Source organism: Salvia miltiorrhiza, chromosome 5 (genome assembly GCF_028751815.1).
Source record: "Salvia miltiorrhiza cultivar Shanhuang (shh) chromosome 5, IMPLAD_Smil_shh, whole genome shotgun sequence".
Taxonomy (NCBI): Eukaryota; Viridiplantae; Streptophyta; class Magnoliopsida; order Lamiales; family Lamiaceae; genus Salvia; species Salvia miltiorrhiza.
The window spans coordinates 3,947,707-3,971,640 of NC_080391.1; the positions used below are offsets into that span (position 1 = coordinate 3,947,707).

General features: G+C 41.7%; 3 protein-coding genes and 1 long non-coding RNA gene across 5 annotated transcripts in view; 2 read left to right on the forward strand and 2 right to left on the reverse strand.

Annotated features, from left to right (window-relative positions):
* The window catches only part of LOC130985259 (uncharacterized), a 920,555-nt gene that overhangs the window by 47,602 nt on the left and 849,019 nt on the right, over window positions 1-23,934 (forward strand). The gene's annotated exons all lie outside the window — the stretch shown is intronic.
* LOC130985234 (cation/H(+) antiporter 15-like) lies at window positions 1,079-4,251 on the forward strand. Its single transcript, XM_057908077.1, has 3 exons — window positions 1,079-1,499; window positions 1,748-2,725; window positions 2,815-4,251. The coding sequence occupies exons 1-3, from the start codon at window positions 1,275-1,277 to the stop codon at window positions 4,105-4,107; spliced, it is 2,496 nt and encodes an 831-aa protein (XP_057764060.1). The 5' UTR covers window positions 1,079-1,274; the 3' UTR covers window positions 4,108-4,251.
* Window positions 5,293-8,013, reverse strand: LOC130985328 (agamous-like MADS-box protein AGL62). Its single transcript, XM_057908259.1, has 3 exons — window positions 7,782-8,013; window positions 7,495-7,670; window positions 5,293-6,052 (listed from the first exon to the last, which is right to left on the reverse strand). The coding sequence occupies exon 3, from the start codon at window positions 6,037-6,039 to the stop codon at window positions 5,383-5,385; it is 657 nt and encodes a 218-aa protein (XP_057764242.1). The 5' UTR covers window positions 6,040-6,052; window positions 7,495-7,670; window positions 7,782-8,013; the 3' UTR covers window positions 5,293-5,382.
* On the reverse strand, window positions 8,597-11,536 carry LOC130985351 (uncharacterized). The gene is made up of 3 exons (XR_009088949.1): window positions 11,363-11,536; window positions 9,170-9,229; window positions 8,597-8,664 (listed from the first exon to the last, which is right to left on the reverse strand). It is a non-coding gene; the product is annotated as an uncharacterized LOC130985351 (long non-coding RNA).

Below are 23,934 nucleotides of genomic sequence, written 5' to 3' on the forward strand. Positions count from 1 at the left end.
CTGCTCAGTACCCCTGCAGGCCGTTGTGCCTCCTCTCTTTCTCCATCTCCGGCACGGCAATTACACTGTCGCAATACCACCACCACCAGCAGCCCGCCTCCTCTGCTTCTCTTACAATAGCAGTAACGTTCAACGGCAACAACAGACCCCCCCCCTAAAGGTGAATTTGCTATGCTATATATGTAGTAGCGAAAAGTAGGGGAAGTAATTTCAATTTTCAAATCTTGTAATTTAGTGTTTTTCTCATAAACCAAAAACCGATATTGGTAGTGTAAATTGTACTGGTACAAGTTTCAATATTTTGTAATGAAAATTCGGTTCGGTTTGAAAACCGACCGAAATCGATCGGTTTTCATTGGTTCGGTTTTGGTCGGTTTTTAATCCAAAATCGGTTCGGCTCGGTTTTTATGTTCCAAAGGTCGGTTCGGTTTCGGTTGTGTCGAGAGTGGTCGGTTCGGTTCGGTTATGAACCGATGCTCTGCCCTACATGCATGCTTTTATCAGATTTAAATATTAAAAGGTATAACAATACAGTCCCAATCCCAAACAAAGCAGGTGCTAATGGAATGAGATTCAGTGTACCACACTTTATGTCCCACTTTGTGTCCCACTTTCAATTTTATTTATTTTCTTATATATTTTTTCTTCAATTTCAACTTTATATGCTTTAGTTTAATTTTGTGATTATTAACTAGGGTTTATTCCATCCATCTAGGGTATATAATTATTTTTTATCATTTAATTTCACTTTTATTAGTTAATAATAGGTTGATAAATTCAAAGTCATGGTATATACTTTTTAAAAAATTTAATTTTTTAAAATAAAAATTAAATATAATTCATAGTATCATAATAAATTTTATTTTTACAAAAAATATTTTTAAAATAATAGATATAAGAATGGGACACGGTGGCACACATAAAATTGTGGGACACTGGATCTCATCTCGGTGCTAATTTTCTCTTTCGAGAAAAAAGAAAAAGAAAAAGAAAAACAGTTGAATAATATGCTAATTAAGTAATTAAAATTTTGATATAAGAGTAGCAATATTGAGCCAAAAACAACCTCCCACGGAAAACGGGCGACCATGGAAAAAACCAGTTTCCCTCCATATTTCCTCCTCCTCTCTCTCTTCATCCCATCCATCACAAGCAATCTCATTCCATTCCCATCCCATTCCAAGAAGCCGGGGTAGCTGTTGCCCTGCCATAACGCGGAGGAGGAAGAAGAGGAGGCCGCCGCGGCGCATGAGGTGGCGGCGGTAGCAGCAGCAATGGCGGCAATTCCAGGGATCATGGATATTGCCAAGCTAAACCAAACCATTCTGTGCTACGCCGAAACCATTTACCGGTTCAATGGCCTTTGGGAAGGACCCGATCCATTGACCCCCCTCATTTCTCTCTTCCTCATCCAGCTCACCTTCTCCATGGGCGTCATCCACCTCCTCGTCTTCGCTCTTAAACCCTCCAACCAACCTCCATTCATCGCAGAAGTTCTCGTGAGTACTCTTCATTCAAAATTTCCTCATGTTTGCTGTTGAATTTGGAAATTTGCTTTTGATTTGTTATTTTTGGGATCGCATTGCGGGATCTGTGATCACGAGGTCAAATTCTGTTTTGATGCATATATCATAATTATGTCTGTTTTCACGAATCATTCTTCAATTTATTCCAAATAGATTTGAAACTATAATATGCATTTATGATTTATGCTGCTGCTGATTTGGTACAAAAATGGCGAGTGCAGGGCGGTATACTATTAGGGCCGACCGTGTTTGGGCGAATTGCAGCATACAGAAAGCTGGCATTCCCAAATTATTCATTCAGGATATTGGAGCCAATGGCGCATTTGTCCATCACATACTACGCTTTCTTGGTGGGGTTAAAAATGGATGTTAAAGGAATTATGCGAACTGGACCAAAGGCTATGAAAGTAGCTCTGGCTGGGATCATCATCCCTTTCTCCATTGGCGCAGGCTTATACTTCATTTTCCAAATCGATAAACCAGAGAGAGCCGGCTGCCTCTTCTGGGGCGCTGCCCTTACCGTCACCGGTTTCTCCGTCCTCACCGACATCCTCGACAAGCAGCAGATGCTCCACACAGAGAGCGGGAAGACGGCGTTGTCTTCGGCCCTCATCAACGAGATGTGCTCGTGGGGATTCTTGGCCCTTGGGTTCGCGGTCACGAGCTCCCAATCGAGCATCCAGTGGTCCGTGATGAGCACGGCCGCCTTCGCCCTCGTCTGCGTCTACTTCGTCCGGCCCGGCCTCAGCTGGCTCATCCATAGGGCTCCCGAGGGGCAGGGTTACAGCGAGTTCTACATATGCTCCATCGTGTCCGGGATGGCCCTCAGCGGGGTCATCACGGACGCGTGTGGGACCCACCCCATGATAGGGGCGTTTGTCTTCGGCCTCATCATACCTAATGAGGTGCTCGAGGTGACCATCGTGGACAAGTTGGAGGACTTCGTGATGGGGATTCTGATGCCGGTTTACTTTGTGGTTTGTGGGCTGAGGACTAATGTGGATACCATGTCGTACGAGACTTCTTGGGCTATTGTGTTGCTGGTTATAATCTTGGCCTGCGGTGTGAAGGTGCTGAGCGCTCTTGCCGTCACCGCCCTCTCCGATCTCTCCGTCGAAGAGGCCGTGCCTGTGGGGTTCATGTGCAATGCCAAGAGTGTTATGGCCTTGATCATTATTGAATCCGGCCAGATACAAGGGGTAATGTAGTAGTCACCATGTTTTTGTTTTGTGTTTTGTGTTTTTGTTTAGGACTAATGAGAAGGTTTAATTTTCTTGTTTCTTGATAGGCTTTGAGCACGCAGACTTACTCTGTGATGATGGTGGCGATTCTTGTAATGTCGATGATCACAACGCCGGCAGCAATCTGGTTCAAACCGGTGCAGAACGTGGTGCCGTACAAGCGGCGCACGGTGCAGAAGGCGAAATCGGACGAGGAGCTGCGCGTGCTGGCGTGCATCCACAGCACGCGCAACGTCCCGAGCATCATCCACCTCCTCCGCACCTCCAACGCCAAGTCGAGGTCCCCGATGAGCGTGTTCGCGCTGCAGCTGGTGGAGCTCGTGGGCCGCGCCTCGACCATGATGGTGGTGCACAGCTCGCGCAAGGCCGGCCCCCGGAACCCCAACAGCGTGGAGCTCCAGGCCGACCAGATCATCACGGCCTTCGACAACTACGAGCTGCGGTCGGAGGGGGTGGTGACGCAGGTCATCACCGCGCGCTGCCCCTACACCACCATGGACGAGGACGTCTGCGCGGTGGCGAGGGACCGGCGCGCGGCGTTCCTCGTCATCCCCTTCCACAAGCACAGGAACGTGGAGGGGGAGATGGAGGACATCAACCCCTCCATCCGCAGCATCAACGAGGGCGTCCTCGAGAACGCCCCGTGCTCGGTCGGGATCCTGATCGACCGCGGGGCGGCCGAGTCGCAGGACCACGCGCAGAACATCGCGGCCCTCTTCTTCGGGGGCCCCGACGACCGCGAGGCCCTGGCGTACGCGTGGCGGATGGCCGACGAGACGGACAGCCGGCTCACGGTCGTCAGGTTCATACCGAGCTCCGAGGCAGGGGGCAGCAGCGGAATGATGATTGAGAAAAGCCATGTGAGCTTGGAGATCGATAGGGAGAGAGAGAAGCTGCTCGATGATGACTACTACAACAAGTTCAGGAATGCAACCGCAAACAGCGGCAACATAAGGTGCTTCGACTTGGTGCTGGACGACGAGGAAGAGACCATCAAGGCTATCAAATCCATGGACGAGCACTACCACGATCTGTACATTGTGGGGAGGGGGAGAGGGATGCAGTCGCCGCTGACGACGGGGCTGGCCGACTGGTGCGACTGCCCCGAGCTCGGCCCCATAGGTGACCTTCTGGTCACCTCCGAGTTCGAGTCGACCTTCTCGGTGCTGATCGTGCAGCAGCACAGCGAGACCGGGAGGTCGAGGGAAGGCTCCTACAGGTCGGCCTTGTCGGTCGACTACGGCGCCGGCGACGAGATCACCGTCAGGGATTCCGCCCCCACCGAGAGCGAGACCTTTGAATCTTTCGGCAGTTTCAGGAAGTGGGATCATGAGAATTGAGATTACTTGCTGCAGTGCTTCAACGTGTTTAAGATGCTCTTGAGTTTGATTCAATATTGATAGAGCACCCCTTTCAATGATCCTACTGTAAATTATTTTGTTTTATGGTTTCATAATGAGAGATTGCCTGCAGAATTTATGAAATTTTGCCGAGATATGCTTACCTACTTCTGACGAAGGAAACTATTTAATTATTGTGTTTCTAAGAGCTTAATAGGAAATTATTTTCGAATGGAAGGATCATCTTGTGCAATTTCTGAATGAAAATTATTATACTAAAGCACTTGAGAATTGAGATCTAATGTGAGCAAACTTGGTAATTCCATTTTGTGTCCAACTTTCAATTACTTTTATTCATTTGCTTTCATCCTTGTTTTGTCGATTTAATGTCGTATTCTTTAGTTTAATTTTGTAATTATTAACTAGAGTTCGTTCCACTCAAATATGGTATATAATTACTTTTTATTATATAATTTCACCTTTTTTTATTGATAATTCCAAAACTAGGATGTGGAGTAAATAGTTTGTAACTTTTAATTTTTTGAAATAAAAGTTCAGTATGATTTCATAAAAAACATTGCTCCATTAAAAGTTGAATATGATTCATAATATTTACCCTTTATTAAAACAAAAGCAAGAACAATGGCCATATCATATGTTTATCTATAGATAAGACTATGATTAAAAAAAAAAAAAAACTGTTTGTCCAGTGTGAAGAATAATTTGAAAATGAAAACTGACGTAAAATACAAAATCTAGTAGTTAGTAGTTAGTTACGAGTAAATATAGTATTGTGATTATTGTGATTTGCTGATTAAAGCCCAGGGATTAGTTCTTAATCCCAAAAAGAGAGTTTTTTAAATGAGACTTTATTGCGCACAGAACACGACATATTTGGTAAAATACACACACACACTCACTCGTCTTTAGTGCTAGAATTCCCCAAAACCTGGTGAATTTATTAATCAAATCCAAAGCTATCAAACTGCCAAGCCGGGAGTGTGAACTGGTCGGGTCGGGTCGATTTTGGCAGCTCTAATCACACCATATAGATCCTGACTCAATTAGCTTAAAAAATACCATAAATCTTTGAAAATTACACCAAAAGGGTGAAGAAAAGGAGTCATCTGCTAAATTAGAAAGTGCAATATGCAATAAAGTAAAACACATTGTCAAACAAAGTCATCCTCATAAAAGCGACCTTTATTACTTCATTTTCATACCAAGTAAACGCCGATAACAATAACTCAAGTCTCAAAATGCGGTTAACACAAATTACAGTTTCAGCCAATCAGGTGGAATTGAAGAAGCACCAACTTCATTTTTCCTAACTTTTGCCAGATTTAGTGGTGGTACTGACCTTGCAGGCTTTGCACCCACCGGCCCCGGAACCGCGGGCGCAACAACAGCATTCGCCCGCGGTGCATTGGCCAGACGACGCACCTGTTCTCTCAGCCTCACCATCTTTTCTTTCAGTTGCTGGAGTTGATGTATATCAAGCCCATCTAACCCCTCTTCCGTGGTTTGATACGATGAGCTTTCCAAGGCTGCTTCGATTTCTTTTGTTCTCTTCTTTTTGGTCTCCAGTTCTTCGCTCTTTTGATCAAACTGCGCTTTAATCTCTTGCAGCATAGAAGCGCGAATCCTCATGGCATGAGCAGACTCCTGCGGCGTTGGTGTCGGGTTTCTGTTAAAAAAACGACCAACGATAGATTCTACATCAGGATGGCCAAATGAATAGGCCCTACCACCAAGAGAAAAAATTATGAGGGCGATTTGAGTCCCACATAAGACGGAAAGCTCTGTGGCTTTCTTGAACAGCCCGGCTCTTCTTTTGGAAAACGTCACAGTTCTGGCATTTTCATCCGCTATCAACTTCATATCAATCTTTCTTCGCCCCTGTGACTTCTTCTTTGCTTGCGGAGGAGCCATGTGCAGATGGTGCCTATGTGAATGAAAACAAAATAAAGTGAAACAGAAAAGGTTCTGGAATTGAGTAAAGAAAATGACTCCAGAAACTTGATTTAATAGAACTTTGGCGCATTAAATATAAGGAGAAATTTGAAACAGTGATTCCTCGTTGGATTACCGTAACATGTTAAAAAAATGTTCAGAAAATCTGGTGACAATCAATGCAGCGACTTTAAGCAAAATGAGTGCAACGCGAGAAAAATTTCCGGGCTGTGGTAATAACAAGTGGCAATCACATTTGGTATAACCATGTATGACTGTCCAACAAGAGATTGACATATGGCAAGAGATGACACGGCCGAGGTAAATTTTAAGCAACTAGAACTGTTAAGGCCCATGTCTTGGGCTAATATCACCCTAAAAGATCAGTACCTCTAAGTAACAAAATCATCCAAACAGATAAGCACATTAAATGGAAAAGGCTATTTTTGAGGTTTTCATCTGACATTAAATTATTTGATAGAACTAAGTATTAGACCGGGTGCAGAAAGAACAATTAGACACTCAGAAATCCTAACTAGGGAAATGCCATTGGTAGTTTGGTTCTAAATTTGAGGTAAAATTGAATTTTTTTTAGCTAGGGAAGTGATGTTTCTTATTAATTGATGCCAAAGTGCACTACAAAGATTGTTATCACTGTGTTAGCTACTAACTATATTTACCAAAAACATGAAAAACATATTTTCTGGTTTGATTGGATTACTCTCAATCAATACAATCTAGTCCACTTTCTATTGTCCGCATATACAAAATACTACACGCTTAACACTGGACACAAAATCCCATTACTTTTACTGTGAAATCTAGCTCTTCAGGTTTATAGAATACAAGGTAACCAATATTTGACAACTATAACTAGCATCAGCCAATAACTTCATATATGTTTCCTCAGGGAGTGTAGACTGAATAAACAATAATTTTCAGATAATTTGTGTTGGATTAAATTTTCTGTCTTTTGTACTTCCTTACCCTAAAAGGAGATTCTACAGAATTTGTGTTAAGTATCTTGAAAAGATTTCTCAGTGGCGACTAACAACATTGAAGAGCACCAATACATTGGCATAGCCAGCATTCTGCATATCAAATAACTGGAGTTCAAGATTTACTATTTAGTCCACAGATTACACAATCTTAAATGCAATAAAAATGGATTTGAATTCAGTCTAATCCTCAAATAAGATTGTATTCTCACTAGTAGTTCCTCCTTATGAGGCATTCTATTAACAAATCCCAAGAGGCGTAGTTGATAAAACATCTAACATTCACAGAAACACAACATGAGATTTGGCAGGTATAAAATGCCCCCAATCAGAAAACCTATACATCCATACATGCATTTAGAGAGAGAGAGAGAGAGAGAGAGAGAGAGAGAGAGAGAGAGAGAGAGCCATATGCAGAGAGAGCCTAAAGAAAAACCTGCATCTTGTGTTCCCCAAAATCTCCAATTTTGAAAATTCTAGCACCACAGTAGCTGACGAGAAGTGATTCTCTCCATCACCATGTAGTTCTCTCAAATGGTAGAACTACAAATCACACTGCTCCAACCGCTTAGGCATTTCGTCGAACACCTTCAGGTGTAGGACACACTATCCCTACGAGATCAAAACATAAAAACCTACTAAGATTAGAACGAACTCCTAAGCTCTGAGATTACCGTAGATGCTATATAACCTAGGACAGAATTGACAGTGTCTACGGCATACCTTCAATTTTCAAAATGCAGACATCACCTGAAAAGTTTGTTTCCTGCAACGACATCGTTAATTTTGATCGAGCATATCGCCGCATATAAAGTTCCGGCGAAAATCCACCTGATCGCCGGCGATAATTACCACCATCCTATATATCTCGGCGTTTCTGTGTTGAATCAGTTTGTATATTACCCATATCAGAAAATTAAAATTAAAATTAAAATGTAAAATAAAAACTGTTTTCTTTTCAAAATTGTTGTGTTTGCATATTTGGGCCCCCGAAATCTTCCTGGATGGCCCAGTTAATTTAGCCTTTAAGCTATAGATTTTACGGCCCATGTATCAAAGGCCCATTGATAAACACTTTAATCGACAAATGATAACGAAAAATAAATCAGGATTCAATTAAAATTTCTTATACATATTTGATTAGTTAGAATTTTTGTCCAATTTTATCTTAATGTTCTCTCCGTCCGCGATATCGTTTCCACTTCCATTTATAGAAGTAGGGTCCACAAACTTCCACTCACAACAATAGTGGGATCCAAACTGTCACGACCGGTCCTAATTAAGGATAATTAAGCCGGGGAAACCGTGACTAATGGAGGGAGATTAGAAACGGGGTAGAAAGGGAATAATTAAACAAAGAAGAATCACATTTCATAATTTAACAAAAGGAATATTTATAATATAACAGAAGTTTAGTCGTATAGACTCAAATAACTAGTAAGTTCAGATATCTCTGACTTAGCCAAATAAACATAAAACTTCTGAGTGCGCAGCGGAATATGATTCTGATTACATGTATGAAGACATGTAACCCTAGAGTTCATTAATACATAATAAGACAAAAGAATCCCGCTCGTCACTTCATCACCATCGGCAGCTGCTCAACCTGCACATTTAGAAATATATGCAGGGCTTGAGTACAAAAGTACTCAGTGGGCACGTATGCCTAAGTATAAAATACATGCTTCAAAACTGTAAATTGTCATGCCATAATTAAACAGTACAGCAAGGGAGTTTTTCGCTAAAAGGCCCAAGCTTACTAAATTCATTTGTGATTCTTAAAGTTCGACTGCAGTCTAAGTTCTCTTGTAATCTATCATATCTGGAACTTTGTGCCGGAGAGGTGGCCACCTCTCACGGTCACTTGACCGGCCAACCCGCTAGATGACTCACGGTCACTGGTGTACACTAGTCCTGGCAGGATAGCTATCAACTGCTCAGGACCCGAATTCGATTGCATAATAAAAGTCACATCAGATAGATATCATACTGAAATTTAAATATTTTATGGCAAGACAATATTTGAAATAACTTCAATTAATTTAGTCATGAAATAACTTGCTTGAACGTAACATTTAAACTCATTTGATATATATGAAAGTAATGCCCACCTGATATAAACTTTCTGTGGTACAGTAGTTCCTTGACTGATTATTAATCTCGTGCTTGACCTTTATTACGAGAATATAAATAAGATACTGCTCAAGTAAAATCCTCAAATAATGAGAATACAGAATTAACTATGCATGATCTATATGCATGAATTATTATTCTGAGATAATAATCTGGAAGGTTCTATTATAAATCCAAGCTATCGGATAAAACTAAGTCTCGTCTCATGGAACCGGATAATTAACTAAAATTAATCTATTCTCTTCAGGATGTTATACTCCACTGATTAAATAATCTTACTCGAGGTAATCGATAGAAAAGATATAAATAAAAACTTCGACTTATTCGCTTTATAACCTCATAATTAATCGGGCTAAAAAAAAAAATAGGAATAAGTAATGTTATAAGATTAAATAATTAAAAGGATCAACATAAGACAGCCCAATAATTAATTAAATAGAAGTGGGCTTGAATAATTAACATGAGAGGCCCAATTGAAATAATTCATCGGCTCAAGTAATTAAATAAATCTTGGCCCAATAAATAAATAATTTGATTAACTGGGCTCAATTAAATAAATCAAACGAGGTCCAACGAAGATAATATAACAGCCCAATAAAATAGATGGGCTTCAATTTAAATAAATTCGGCCCAAAGAAATAATGTAATAGAGGCCCATCTGAGTAAAATAAATAAGGCCCAACTGAAATGATACAGCAGCCCAAATATGTGAATAATTAAAGGCCCATATAAATAAATTAAGAGGCCCAATCAGTAATTATAATCGGCCCATATAAATAAAATCAGAGGCCCAATTCATAATTAAAATCGGCCCAATTACAATAAATACAACAAGGCCCAAAAATAGATAATTATGAAGCCCAAAGAAAATAAAGGCCCAAATTTTCGGCCCAAATCAATTAAATAACAAGCCCATTAAACTAAAGCCCAAGGAAATAATTGAATTAGGCCCAACTTAATTAAATTAAAGCCCAAAACAAATTGAAGAGCCCAACTCCAAATTGACTCGGTTCTCTCTCTCAGCAATAATACACTCATCTCTCTCTCTCTCGGTTGGAGCCGATACTCTCCCTCGCCGCACAAGACTTCTCCCTCTCTCTCGCCCGTCCTTTCTCTTCGCGAGCTTCGCTGCGAATTGCTCCGGCGACTGCAGCAGCTAAGCTGCCGCCAACCGAGACTTCGATCGAAGCAGCCGCCAAACTGCCAAGGTCGCCGTTTGAAACTCTTTTCCGTCTCCGAGGTCCACCGCCGCCGCCGCGGAACCGGCGACTCAGTCGGCGCCGGTTGCACCTGCCTCTCTTTCTCCCCGTCTCTAACGTGAAGGGGATCGAAAGCTCTAAATATCCCCTGAAATTTCAGATCGGTTTTCTCCCTCAAATCCGATCTGTCTTCCTTCTCCGGTTACACCGCTGCCGCCTGCTCCGAGCGGCGTCGACTGTCGACGCGTCAAAGCCCCGGCGCTGTCCTCTCTTTCGGCCCTCCGACTCAACTCCGGCAAAGCAGCCCGTCGTCGCTGCAACTGGAAGGTCGGGAGATTCGCCGTGTCGCTGCTTCGATCCGCCACCGCCTTGAGCTATCGCCGTTGTCTGGAGCTGCTGCTGTTTCACCGGAGTCGCGGCTTGCTGGAGGAGCGCCGCCGCCTGCCGCTGCTGTTGGCCAGCCTTCTTCCTATCTCTCCCTCTCGATCCGGCCTCAGCCGAAGCGGGTGCCGCCGCCGCTGCCGTCTGTGGTTCTGCCGCCATCTCCCCCGTCCATTTCAATCGGCGGTTCAGCGTCGTTGCTCCATTCGCGATGCTGCAGTTGCTGTAACACGATTCTCGCCGAGGCAGTAAGAGCTGTCGCCGTCGTCGCCATCGTCTTGGCTCGACCGAACAGGCAGCCATCCTCACTTCCTAAAGCTAAGTTCCAAATCTCCGTTTCTTTCTTTTCGTTGCGTGATTGAGTTTCGATACGAACATAAATTTCCTCGAGTAAGAATCTAGTACTTAGCATTCTATGTGTAAGCATACTGTAGCAAGCCTATATTCGATTCATGAGCTAAGGTATTCTCTTTCTTTTTGTCTGTGGAGTCTGATTTCATATGCATAAGCTGATCATGCTTTGGTTATGTCGCCTATCATGCTTGAATGCAGTAATGTGTGATGGAAAACAATATATGGGCTAAGCAATACCTTGAAATGTGTTGTTGGTTAAATATTGTTGTTTGTTGAACTGGAGTAACTGAACTTAAGGTTCCTGGCAAAGAGGAAATGAATGATTCTTGTTTTAATGCAGGTGCTAATCAAATGGAATGAAATCATTGAAGCTCAGCCTTACCTTGAGATCTTAGCAGAATGAATTGGGGCTGCTCTTCAATTTTTTTTTTCGGTGAAATGAAGTGAGATTGAGAGCTGTTTGTTGGCTGGGGTTGATACTAATAATTCATTGGTGAAGAATTGAGTGTAGTGGTGGGGGAAAAAGAAAGAAAAACATAATGATAGTGGTGTGGGAACAAAGTTTAATGGAAAGAAAAAGAGAAGAAAAAGAAAGGAAAAAAAATTGTAGAGGAGAATTATTGATGTATTTTCTCTGACTCGGTGATTCTGTAACTGTAAAGTGAATCACGTGCTCATATTTGCTTGTACTGTTTATTTAAATAAATCTCGATTTCGACATGTGATATCTCGCTAAAATCGATAAGTTATAAAATGAATCTAAATTAAATCCGTAGATTTAATTTGTTCGTTGTCTTGATATTTAAATTAAATCCGCAGATTTAATTAACTCACGAGTCGGAAATAATCCACGACTTGAGTAAAAATAAATTCTAATTCCATCTCACTTAAATAAATAACGTGACTTTGCTAAGTCAGTTATAACTCTGAAATAATATCATTGATTGTTTTAACAATATAAATTCAGGATCATAAGCTGAATTCATATCAGGATAATAACCGTTTTCATTCACTGATGAATAAAAATAAACACTCATAACTGGATTCAAAATATATAAAAGAGTGGGTCATTACATACTACCCCTCTTAACAAAAATTTCGTCCCGAAATTTGCATATTTCTTCTAAAACAGTTCGGGGTATTTATCCTTCATTTTGTCTTCAAGCTCCCACGTGGCTTCCTCTTGTCCGTGGTGTCTCCATAAGACTTTCACTGATGTGATTGCCTTATTCCTGAGTTGTTGTACTTTTCGATCTAGAATGGCTTCTGGTCTCTCTTCATAACTTAAGTCTGGGCAAAGGATCATCTCTTCTTGGTGGATTATGTGCTTTGGATCGAAAACGTATTTTCTGAGTTGTGATACGTGGAAAACATTGTGAACGTTTCCAAAGCTTGGCGGTAACGCCAACCTATAGGCTACTGGGCCTATTCTCTCCAAAATCTCATAAGGTCCTACGAATCGGGGCCTAAGTTTTCCCTTGACACCAAACCTAGTTATCCCCTTGGTAGGAGATACCTTTAGGAAGACCTTGTCTCCTATTTCAAAACATAACTCAGTTCGACGTGCATCAGCGTAAGATTTCTGTCTATCTTGTGCCTCTTTTATTCGCCCTCTGATCTGGCGGACTATCTCAACCATCTCGTTTACCATGTCTGGTCCTAAAACTTTTCTCTCACCCACTTCATCCCAATAAAGCGGTGATCTACATTTTCTTCCATATAATGCCTCATATGGTGCCATATCAATAGTCGCCTGATAACTGTTATTATAGGCAAATTCAATCAACGGCAGCACTGCTTCCCAACTTCCACCCCTGTCTAGGACCACTGTTCTCAACATATCTTCGAGGGTCTGAATTGTTCTTTCAGACTGCCCATCTGTCTGCGGGTGGAAGGCGGTGCTGAAATTTAACCTCGTGCCTAACTCCTTCTGTAAGCTTATCCAAAATCTAGAAGTAAATTTTGAGTCTCGGTCTGAAGTGATCGACACGGGTACACCGTGTAAGCGTACAATCTCTCGAACATACAACTGAGCTAGCTTGTCTGACCCATGTGTGATCGGTATTGGTATAAAATGAGCACATTTTGTGAGTCGATCCACTATTACCCAAATGGCAGTGTTTCCTCTCTTCGTTTTGGGCAAACTGGTCACAAAATCCATTGCGATGTGCTCCCACTTCCATTCTGGAATTTCCAACGGTTGTAGTTTTCCATATGGCCTTTGATGTAAGGCCTTCACCTGTTGGCATGCTAGGCATTTCTCCACAAATGACGCTATGTCTCTCTTCATTCCTTCCCACCAAAAGTGTTTCTTTAGGTCCTGATACATCTTAGTACTGCCTGGGTGGGCAGTATAAGGGGTATCGTGAGCCTCACTCATGATTTTATCCTTAAGCTCATCATCGTGGGGGATGCATATTCTTCCTTCAAAGAGGATAACATTATCTGATGCTTCTTGATAATTCTTGACGCCTCCTTTTCTTACTGCTTCCCGTAGTTTTTCCATCTTCCCGTCTTTTCTTTGTGCTTCTACGATCATCTTTCTCAAGTTAGGTACTGTTGCCACAACGCTTGCTATCGTCCCTGGTGGTTTAACCACTTCTATGCTCATTTTGCTAAATTCCCTTATGAGCACCGTCTCTCGAGTGATGAGAGCTCCCAATTTAGATTGGGTCTTACGACTCAATGCATCAGCCACTACGTTGGCCTTGCCTGGGTGGTAGTTAATACCGCAGTCATAGTCTTTCACTAGTTCGAGCCATCTCCTCTGTCTCATGTTGAGGTCCTTTTGCTCGAAAAAGTATTTCAGGCTTTTATGATCTGTGAATATTTCACACCTAACTCCATATAGGTGGTGCCTCCAAATTTTCAGCGCATGCACCACTGCAGCTAACTCCAGATCATGAGTCGGGTAATTCAGTTCATGTGGCCTAAGCTGTCGTGACGCATATGCTATCACTCTTCCTTCTTGCATCAGCACGCAACCAAGTCCATTTTTGGACGCGTCTGTGTAGATCATGTATTCCTTATCAGCTGTTGGGACAGCTAACACTGGTGCCGTAGTTAACTTCTCCTTAAGTTCTTGGAAGCTCTTCTCGCACTCCTCTGTCCAAGAAAATTTTATTCCCTTCCTGAGTAGTTGCGTCATTGGCCTTGCAATTTTGGAAAATCCTTCCATAAACCTCCTATAGTAACCTGCCAATCCTAAGAAACTTCTTATCTCATTAGGGTTAGTAGGCGATTTCCATTCGCGCACTGCTTGCACTTTTGCAGGGTCCACTTTAATCCCTTCTGATGATACAATATGTCCTAAAAACGTGACTTCGCTGAGCCAAAACTCACACTTGCTGAATTTGGCATAAAGGCGCTCTGTCCTCAACGTTTCTAGAACAATTCTCAGATGTTCCTCATGGTCTTTATCGTTCTTCGAGTAGATCAGGACGTCATCTATGAATACCAAGACAAATTTGTCTAAATACGGATGGAACACTCGATTCATGAGGTCCATGAACACGGCTGGCGCATTAGTTAGCCCGAATGGCACAACTACAAATTCGTAGTGGCCATACCTAGTTCGAAATGCCGTCTTAGGTACGTCTTCTGGTCGAATCTTCAGCTGGTGATAACCAGACCGCAAATCAATCTTCGAGAACACGCTTGCTCCCTTGAGCTGGTCGAAGAGGTCATCTATCCTTGGTAAAGGATATTTGTTCTTCAGTGTCACTTTGTTCAGTTCCCTATAGTCTATGCACATTCTCAATGTGCCATCCTTTTTCTTCACAAAAAGTACAGGTGCACCCCAAGGTGATACACTTGGCCTAATGAATCCAAGTTCCAAAAGTTCTTGCAGTTGTATTTTGAGTTCTTCCAACTCTTTAGGAGCCATCCGGTATGGTGCCTTCGAAATGGGAGCTGCCCCGGGCTCCAAATCAATGGTAAACTCAATTGGTCTGTCCGGTGGTGGCCCTGGCAGAATCTCTGGGAATACATCTGAAAAGTCCCGTACAATTGCTACATCTTCTATACTCTTTTCAGTACCCAGTTCTCCGTGCAAATATACGAGGTAAGCTGGGTATCCCTTCTTCATCATTTTCGTTGCTTGTAGGGCGGAGATGATCATCTTTCTTCTTCCCATACTAATTCCGTGGAAATGTGACGGCTCCCTTCCTGGGGGTCGAAACAATATCTGTCTTTCGTTACAAAGGATGGTGGCATAGTTCTCGGCTAGCCAGTCCATTCCTAGGATTATGTCCACATCTCCCATCGGTATAACATAAGAGTTGTTTACTACAATCTTGTGTGACCCTATGTTCAGTTCTAGGTTCAAGCACACATGATCTACTGTCGTCATCCCTCCTATAGGTGATGATATACTCAACTCCTGGTCAGCTCTTTCCATTTTAAGTTTTAATGTGTCAACACATGTACTTGAAATGAAAGTATGCGATGCGCCCGTATCAAATAGAAGCACAACAGGAGTATTGAGTAGCATGCCCATACCTGCCAGGTTTCCCTGGTTGTTCTCGGGCTGCTTCTGTCTCATAGCATAGGCTCTAGCATGACGAGGTTTTTCATGTTGTTTCTGTTGTCGCTGCTGTTGTTGGCGGGCCTGTTGCTGATATGGTTGTTGAGGTTGTGGTTGGTACTGTAGTTGTTGGTGCTGCTGTGGCTGCTGATACTGTGGTTGCTGCCTTGGGTATGGTTGCGGCAAAGCTTGAATTGCTCGAATATGCGGAGCCTGGATAGGTGGGTTTGGCCTTGAACTCGTTCCATGTTGCTTATTCGGGCACCGGTTTGCATAGTGCCCCTTCTGGTTACAGATATAGCAACTATCACTGCCGGCCTTACAGATTCCCACATGATTTTTGTTACATTTGGGGCAATGTGGGGCCCTCTGTTGGTTATTTCCCATCTGTTTCGGTGCACTCTGACCTCCATAGCCCTGTGACTGGAAGACCCGTCCCTGCCATGGCTTCTTCTCGCCTTGGTTCGGGTTACTGTTGTCCCATCTCCTTTTTCCTTTAAAATTCTGATTATGATTTTGATCATGTGGAGGTGCTGGCGCAGGTACAATTGCAAGTCTTTCTCCTGGCATGGCTGCCTCAATGTCTAACGCTCGACTGAGCGACTCAGTGTAAGACAATCCTCCATGGCTTGCCAAAGCCATCCTAATCTCGTGCCTCAGTCCGGCACAAAACTTTTCAGCCATCTTATCATCTGTGTCAACTTGTTCCGGCGCATATCTAGACATATCGCAGAACATCCTGTCATATTGAGTTACCGACATCTTCCCTTGCTTTAGATTGTAAAATTCAGCTTCCTTCTTCTTGCGGTAGCTCTTGGGTATATACTTGTCATATATACCAGCTTTGAATTGTTCCCAGGTCAGGTTTTCTAATTGCTCTGCTGTCATCGTTTTCATCCGTGCTTCCCACCAGAAATCAGCTGACCCAGTCAACTGAAAGGACATACAAGTCAGACGTTCCTGGTCGGTGCAACGCAGGAAGTTGAAAATGCGTTCAATAGCGCGAACCCAAGTTTCAGCTTCTGCCGGGTCTCCTGTCCCGTTGAAAGTAGGTGGGTTCTGTCGCAAAAATAATTCTTCAATCCGTCGTTCTGGCTGAACAGGTGGTTGAACTATTTCGGGTTCTGGTTCTGGCACTGTTTCTGGGTCTCTTCTTTCATTTCGGGGAATCCTGCCCCCTCCTCTTGGTCGTCCTCGTTTTGGCGGCATTCTATTAGGTTAACACAAGTTGTCAGCGCATTAAAAAAAACAATAAGGCCATACTTTCATTTCTATAGTTACTCTTCAACTCATCGAGTTCTGCTCTTGTTAAAACTTAAACGAACATATAAATAAAACATAGCGGAACGACTTGCTGCGAAAAACCAATAAGATCACCATATATATACCATAAAAAAAATTTGCCTCAATGAGGACTTTACATCATCATAAAATCTAGATTCAAAGATCTATCCAAGTACCACACATGATGAACTGGCTACCTAGTGAGCCATTACAAAAACTACTCAGTCACGGAACGTCCCAAGGTTTCGCGTCTCCGTACTAATACTAGTCAAAAGTCTATGCCGACACATGGCATACAAAAGCATTAAAATTATCTATGTTTCTGGAATATTTAAATAACATCATACTAGACATATATATAAACCGGTCTAAGAAGATCGGGTACAAGATCCCTGGGTCGGGGCATGGCTGTCTTCCTCTGGATCCACTTCCGGATCTTCCTCTGGATCCTCTTCCGGATCTTCCTCTGGATCCTCATCTGTTTCTCCGCCAGATGGGTGCGACTCACCCCTTCCTTCACCTGCTGCTTGGCCAATGATGGCTGAGCGAATCATCTTCAAGGTGACTCGAAGAGTTGGGCGGTCGTCCATGGCCGGGGCTTTGCCCTTTTTGAGGAAATCCATGGTATCGGCTAAGACTCTGTCCACGTCGGCCATAGCGGCTGCTATCTCTGCCTTGCTCAACTGCCTCGATGACAATGGTGGCTCACAGACTAATGGCACTGAACCCGTGCCAGGTGGAAAATCTCTGTAGGCTTGAGGCCTAGAGGGGCCTGCCTCAGCGTCGTGCCTCCTGGGTTGCCTTAAGATAGGGGCTGCTGGTGGAGTCGGCTCCGGAAGTGGGTCCAGTAGTTCGTCGGGCGAAGGTACTCCGACTCGAGCAAGGTCTCCCGGACGTGTATACGGCCCTCGAGGAGCATTTCCCCAACGAGTGAATTGTGCCTGGATCTCAGCAGTAAATCCAGAGAAGTCATAATGCAAATCATAGGACCTGCCAGAACGAGTGATGTAGTGAGCGGAAATCATCCTCGCCCATCCCTGCCATTCTGATGGCAGCAAATCCATTAGCCGCTCCATTCCGTCATAGTCCGATATCCCATGGTCTCTTGCAGCGACCCAGTGTCGATGGAAGCCGGCCAAGAATTGGCCTAAGTCATCACCGTGGCATCGGCGATAAGTAAAATATGAGTTCCTGATAGTATCCGGACTAGCATCTCGACGCAACGGCCGTCGTCTGGTAAAGCGCATCCTCGCCATCTATACATGAAGGTCGCATAATCAAACTCACGAATATCAAAATAGGTGGCAAAAACAGTAGGGTTCAAACATATCTACAACAGTAAGGTAATAATTCTACTTGAGGTCTCGAAATTCAAACCACGGTATTATAATCATAATAGCCTAACACTAGACTCGAATATAATTCGTGAAGTCTTAAATATGGTGCAACTAGTACTAACTAGGTTTTTGAAAAGAGATGACTCCGCTATGTTGCAGTTTCCAAACTATGTATGGTATTCTTATTACTATGAAAAGTGTTCCCACTATACTCTGATTAAGGCGATAGTTGATTCGGTATCCGCCTCGCGTGAATAATCCGAACGAAGATCTATGCCCGTGTCACTATCTCGTGTGTGACACTTTTCTTTACTCCCCATTGTATTTTGTTTGTTGATTTCTCGTCTGGTTCACTAACTTTGTAACTTACTCATCGCCTCAATTTACAGAGAAAAAGCAAAAATGTTCTTGCTAAATTCCTTCTATTGTTGTGTTCATAACAGTGATCATGCATCCTTAGCGCATCTAAGTTCATTGAGTAACATCTCCATAAAAAGGCATAAGTAAAATCAACATTTGCATCAAGGCGAAATATAAACTTCAACATTCAAAACTTTCTGTTGCATTCCTTTCTGTTGAGCATAGCGATGTGATGAAGTGCTGAGCTTTTGCCGACTGACTCTTTCATACTAGTGATCATACTAGAAAAATTTATTAACTCTAGGGTTCAGAGCAAATAAACTGCTCTGATACCACTCTGTCACGACCGGTCCTAATTAAGGATAATTAAGCCGGGGAAACCGTGACTAATGGAGGGAGATTAGAAACGGGGTAGAAAGGGAATAATTAAACAAAGAAGAATCACATTTCATAATTTAACAAAAGGAATATTTATAATATAACAGAAGTTTAGTCGTATAGACTCAAATAACTAGTAAGTTCAGATATCTCTGACTTAGCCAAATAAACATAAAACTTCTGAGTGCGCAGCGGAATATGATTCTGATTACATGTATGAAGACATGTAACCCTAGAGTTCATTAATACATAATAAGACAAAAGAATCCCGCTCGTCACTTCATCACCATCGGCAGCTGCTCAACCTGCACATTTAGAAATATATGCAGGGCTTGAGTACAAAAGTACTCAGTGGGCACGTATGCCTAAGTATAAAATACATGCTTCAAAACTGTAAATTGTCATGCCATAATTAAACAGTACAGCAAGGGAGTTTTTCGCTAAAAGGCCCAAGCTTACTAAATTCATTTGTGATTCTTAAAGTTCGACTGCAGTCTAAGTTCTCTTGTAATCTATCATATCTGGAACTTTGTGCCGGAGAGGTGGCCACCTCTCACGGTCACTTGACCGGCCAACCCGCTAGATGACTCACGGTCACTGGTGTACACTAGTCCTGGCAGGATAGCTATCAACTGCTCAGGACCCGAATTCGATTGCATAATAAAAGTCACATCAGATAGATATCATACTGAAATTTAAATATTTTATGGCAAGACAATATTTGAAATAACTTCAATTAATTTAGTCATGAAATAACTTGCTTGAACGTAACATTTAAACTCATTTGATATATATGAAAGTAATGCCCACCTGATATAAACTTTCTGTGGTACAGTAGTTCCTTGACTGATTATTAATCTCGTGCTTGACCTTTATTACGAGAATATAAATAAGATACTGCTCAAGTAAAATCCTCAAATAATGAGAATACAGAATTAACTATGCATGATCTATATGCATGAATTATTATTCTGAGATAATAATCTGGAAGGTTCTATTATAAATCCAAGCTATCGGATAAAACTAAGTCTCGTCTCATGGAACCGGATAATTAACTAAAATTAATCTATTCTCTTCAGGATGTTATACTCCACTGATTAAATAATCTTACTCGAGGTAATCGATAGAAAAGATATAAATAAAAACTTCGACTTATTCGCTTTATAACCTCATAATTAATCGGGCTAAAAAAAAAAATAGGAATAAGTAATGTTATAAGATTAAATAATTAAAAGGATCAACATAAGACAGCCCAATAATTAATTAAATAGAAGTGGGCTTGAATAATTAACATGAGAGGCCCAATTGAAATAATTCATCGGCTCAAGTAATTAAATAAATCTTGGCCCAATAAATAAATAATTTGATTAACTGGGCTCAATTAAATAAATCAAACGAGGTCCAACGAAGATAATATAACAGCCCAATAAAATAGATGGGCTTCAATTTAAATAAATTCGGCCCAAAGAAATAATGTAATAGAGGCCCATCTGAGTAAAATAAATAAGGCCCAACTGAAATGATACAGCAGCCCAAATATGTGAATAATTAAAGGCCCATATAAATAAATTAAGAGGCCCAATCAGTAATTATAATCGGCCCATATAAATAAAATCAGAGGCCCAATTCATAATTAAAATCGGCCCAATTACAATAAATACAACAAGGCCCAAAAATAGATAATTATGAAGCCCAAAGAAAATAAAGGCCCAAATTTTCGGCCCAAATCAATTAAATAACAAGCCCATTAAACTAAAGCCCAAGGAAATAATTGAATTAGGCCCAACTTAATTAAATTAAAGCCCAAAACAAATTGAAGAGCCCAACTCCAAATTGACTCGGTTCTCTCTCTCAGCAATAATACACTCATCTCTCTCTCTCTCGGTTGGAGCCGATACTCTCCCTCGCCGCACAAGACTTCTCCCTCTCTCTCGCCCGTCCTTTCTCTTCGCGAGCTTCGCTGCGAATTGCTCCGGCGACTGCAGCAGCTAAGCTGCCGCCAACCGAGACTTCGATCGAAGCAGCCGCCAAACTGCCAAGGTCGCCGTTTGAAACTCTTTTCCGTCTCCGAGGTCCACCGCCGCCGCCGCGGAACCGGCGACTCAGTCGGCGCCGGTTGCACCTGCCTCTCTTTCTCCCCGTCTCTAACGTGAAGGGGATCGAAAGCTCTAAATATCCCCTGAAATTTCAGATCGGTTTTCTCCCTCAAATCCGATCTGTCTTCCTTCTCCGGTTACACCGCTGCCGCCTGCTCCGAGCGGCGTCGACTGTCGACGCGTCAAAGCCCCGGCGCTGTCCTCTCTTTCGGCCCTCCGACTCAACTCCGGCAAAGCAGCCCGTCGTCGCTGCAACTGGAAGGTCGGGAGATTCGCCGTGTCGCTGCTTCGATCCGCCACCGCCTTGAGCTATCGCCGTTGTCTGGAGCTGCTGCTGTTTCACCGGAGTCGCGGCTTGCTGGAGGAGCGCCGCCGCCTGCCGCTGCTGTTGGCCAGCCTTCTTCCTATCTCTCCCTCTCGATCCGGCCTCAGCCGAAGCGGGTGCCGCCGCCGCTGCCGTCTGTGGTTCTGCCGCCATCTCCCCCGTCCATTTCAATCGGCGGTTCAGCGTCGTTGCTCCATTCGCGATGCTGCAGTTGCTGTAACACGATTCTCGCCGAGGCAGTAAGAGCTGTCGCCGTCGTCGCCATCGTCTTGGCTCGACCGAACAGGCAGCCATCCTCACTTCCTAAAGCTAAGTTCCAAATCTCCGTTTCTTTCTTTTCGTTGCGTGATTGAGTTTCGATACGAACATAAATTTCCTCGAGTAAGAATCTAGTACTTAGCATTCTATGTGTAAGCATACTGTAGCAAGCCTATATTCGATTCATGAGCTAAGGTATTCTCTTTCTTTTTGTCTGTGGAGTCTGATTTCATATGCATAAGCTGATCATGCTTTGGTTATGTCGCCTATCATGCTTGAATGCAGTAATGTGTGATGGAAAACAATATATGGGCTAAGCAATACCTTGAAATGTGTTGTTGGTTAAATATTGTTGTTTGTTGAACTGGAGTAACTGAACTTAAGGTTCCTGGCAAAGAGGAAATGAATGATTCTTGTTTTAATGCAGGTGCTAATCAAATGGAATGAAATCATTGAAGCTCAGCCTTACCTTGAGATCTTAGCAGAATGAATTGGGGCTGCTCTTCAATTTTTTTTTTCGGTGAAATGAAGTGAGATTGAGAGCTGTTTGTTGGCTGGGGTTGATACTAATAATTCATTGGTGAAGAATTGAGTGTAGTGGTGGGGGAAAAAGAAAGAAAAACATAATGATAGTGGTGTGGGAACAAAGTTTAATGGAAAGAAAAAGAGAAGAAAAAGAAAGGAAAAAAAATTGTAGAGGAGAATTATTGATGTATTTTCTCTGACTCGGTGATTCTGTAACTGTAAAGTGAATCACGTGCTCATATTTGCTTGTACTGTTTATTTAAATAAATCTCGATTTCGACATGTGATATCTCGCTAAAATCGATAAGTTATAAAATGAATCTAAATTAAATCCGTAGATTTAATTTGTTCGTTGTCTTGATATTTAAATTAAATCCGCAGATTTAATTAACTCACGAGTCGGAAATAATCCACGACTTGAGTAAAAATAAATTCTAATTCCATCTCACTTAAATAAATAACGTGACTTTGCTAAGTCAGTTATAACTCTGAAATAATATCATTGATTGTTTTAACAATATAAATTCAGGATCATAAGCTGAATTCATATCAGGATAATAACCGTTTTCATTCACTGATGAATAAAAATAAACACTCATAACTGGATTCAAAATATATAAAAGAGTGGGTCATTACACAAACTCCACTCACTACAATATTCATTACTATTTACTATTATTTACCATTTTTCTTAAAACTCGTGTCGTTCATAATGTGAAAACGATATTGCGCATCGAGGGAGTATATGTTACTTTTGAGGACTAAAGTTCCATTATTCGTGGACTGCAGTTGATAAAAAGTCTTTGTTAATATATATGGATAGTTTTTTGTTGGTCAATGAAAAGATGATAAATTGTGTCATTTTTTAGAATTATAAATGTATCATACTACTTGTAAACTATTCGACTCAATGAAAGATTGTTCGAACACATAAACCAAGCTTGTTAATTAGTCAAATTTGACTTACTTTATACTTTACCAACAACCTACATCAACCTAATTTTTTAATAAAAAAATTATTTATCTCTCTCCACATACACAACCTATAATTTAACAACTTTTATATTTTATCAATAACCTACTACAACTTAAATACTTCTTTTTTTTGGTTATTTGTTGTCATATTTTTTAATTATAAAATGCCAAATTGCATTATCTCATTTAATTGAAAATGTGGATGACCTTGGTTGGTCTGCAATTTTTTGGACAATCGGTCATCATGCTTTTCAATATTTTATTCAATTTTTTATTTAATTTTTTTATCTTCTGGTGATGACCGATTGTAGATGGTCATGATAAATGTAGTCAATCAGACTTTTCTTTACCTAGGTCGTTCACTATATCAAATTAGCTACATAATACTTTATTTTTCTTTACTTTTTATCAAATTAGCCCACGTATATAGTATATAAAATTAATTAAGCAGTTAATCGTAAGATAATTTCATGTCCAATGACTAATAAACTATATATAGAATATAGTCCAACAAAATGATAATAACTAAACTATATGGGTGCGCTTAGCAGATGAGATAGATAATATTGATAGGATATAGTACGATGACACTATTTGGACCATTAAATTTTATATTTGAATTGATTGACTGTGGTGTAGTATAAATTGAAAGATTATGGCTAAAGTATGACATAATAAATCATACCACACAAGTAGGTACGATATATATATGGGAGTTCGAGGGTTTTTTAGGACAATAACTTAGA

Bases quoted from the DNA above. Each gene is read 5' to 3' on its own strand.
- LOC130985234 (XM_057908077.1), top strand. From the start codon at position 1,275: ATGGCGGCAATTCCAGGGATCATGGATATTGCCAAGCTAAACCAAACC. The intron at 1,500-1,747 runs GTGAGTACTCTT...TGGCGAGTGCAG, and splicing joins CATTCATCGCAGAAGTTCTC to GGCGGTATACTATTAGGGCC. The intron at 2,726-2,814 runs GTAATGTAGTAG...GTTTCTTGATAG, and splicing joins AATCCGGCCAGATACAAGGG to GCTTTGAGCACGCAGACTTA.
- LOC130985328 (XM_057908259.1), bottom strand. From the start codon at position 6,039: ATGGCTCCTCCGCAAGCAAAGAAGAAGTCACAGGGGCGAAGAAAGATT.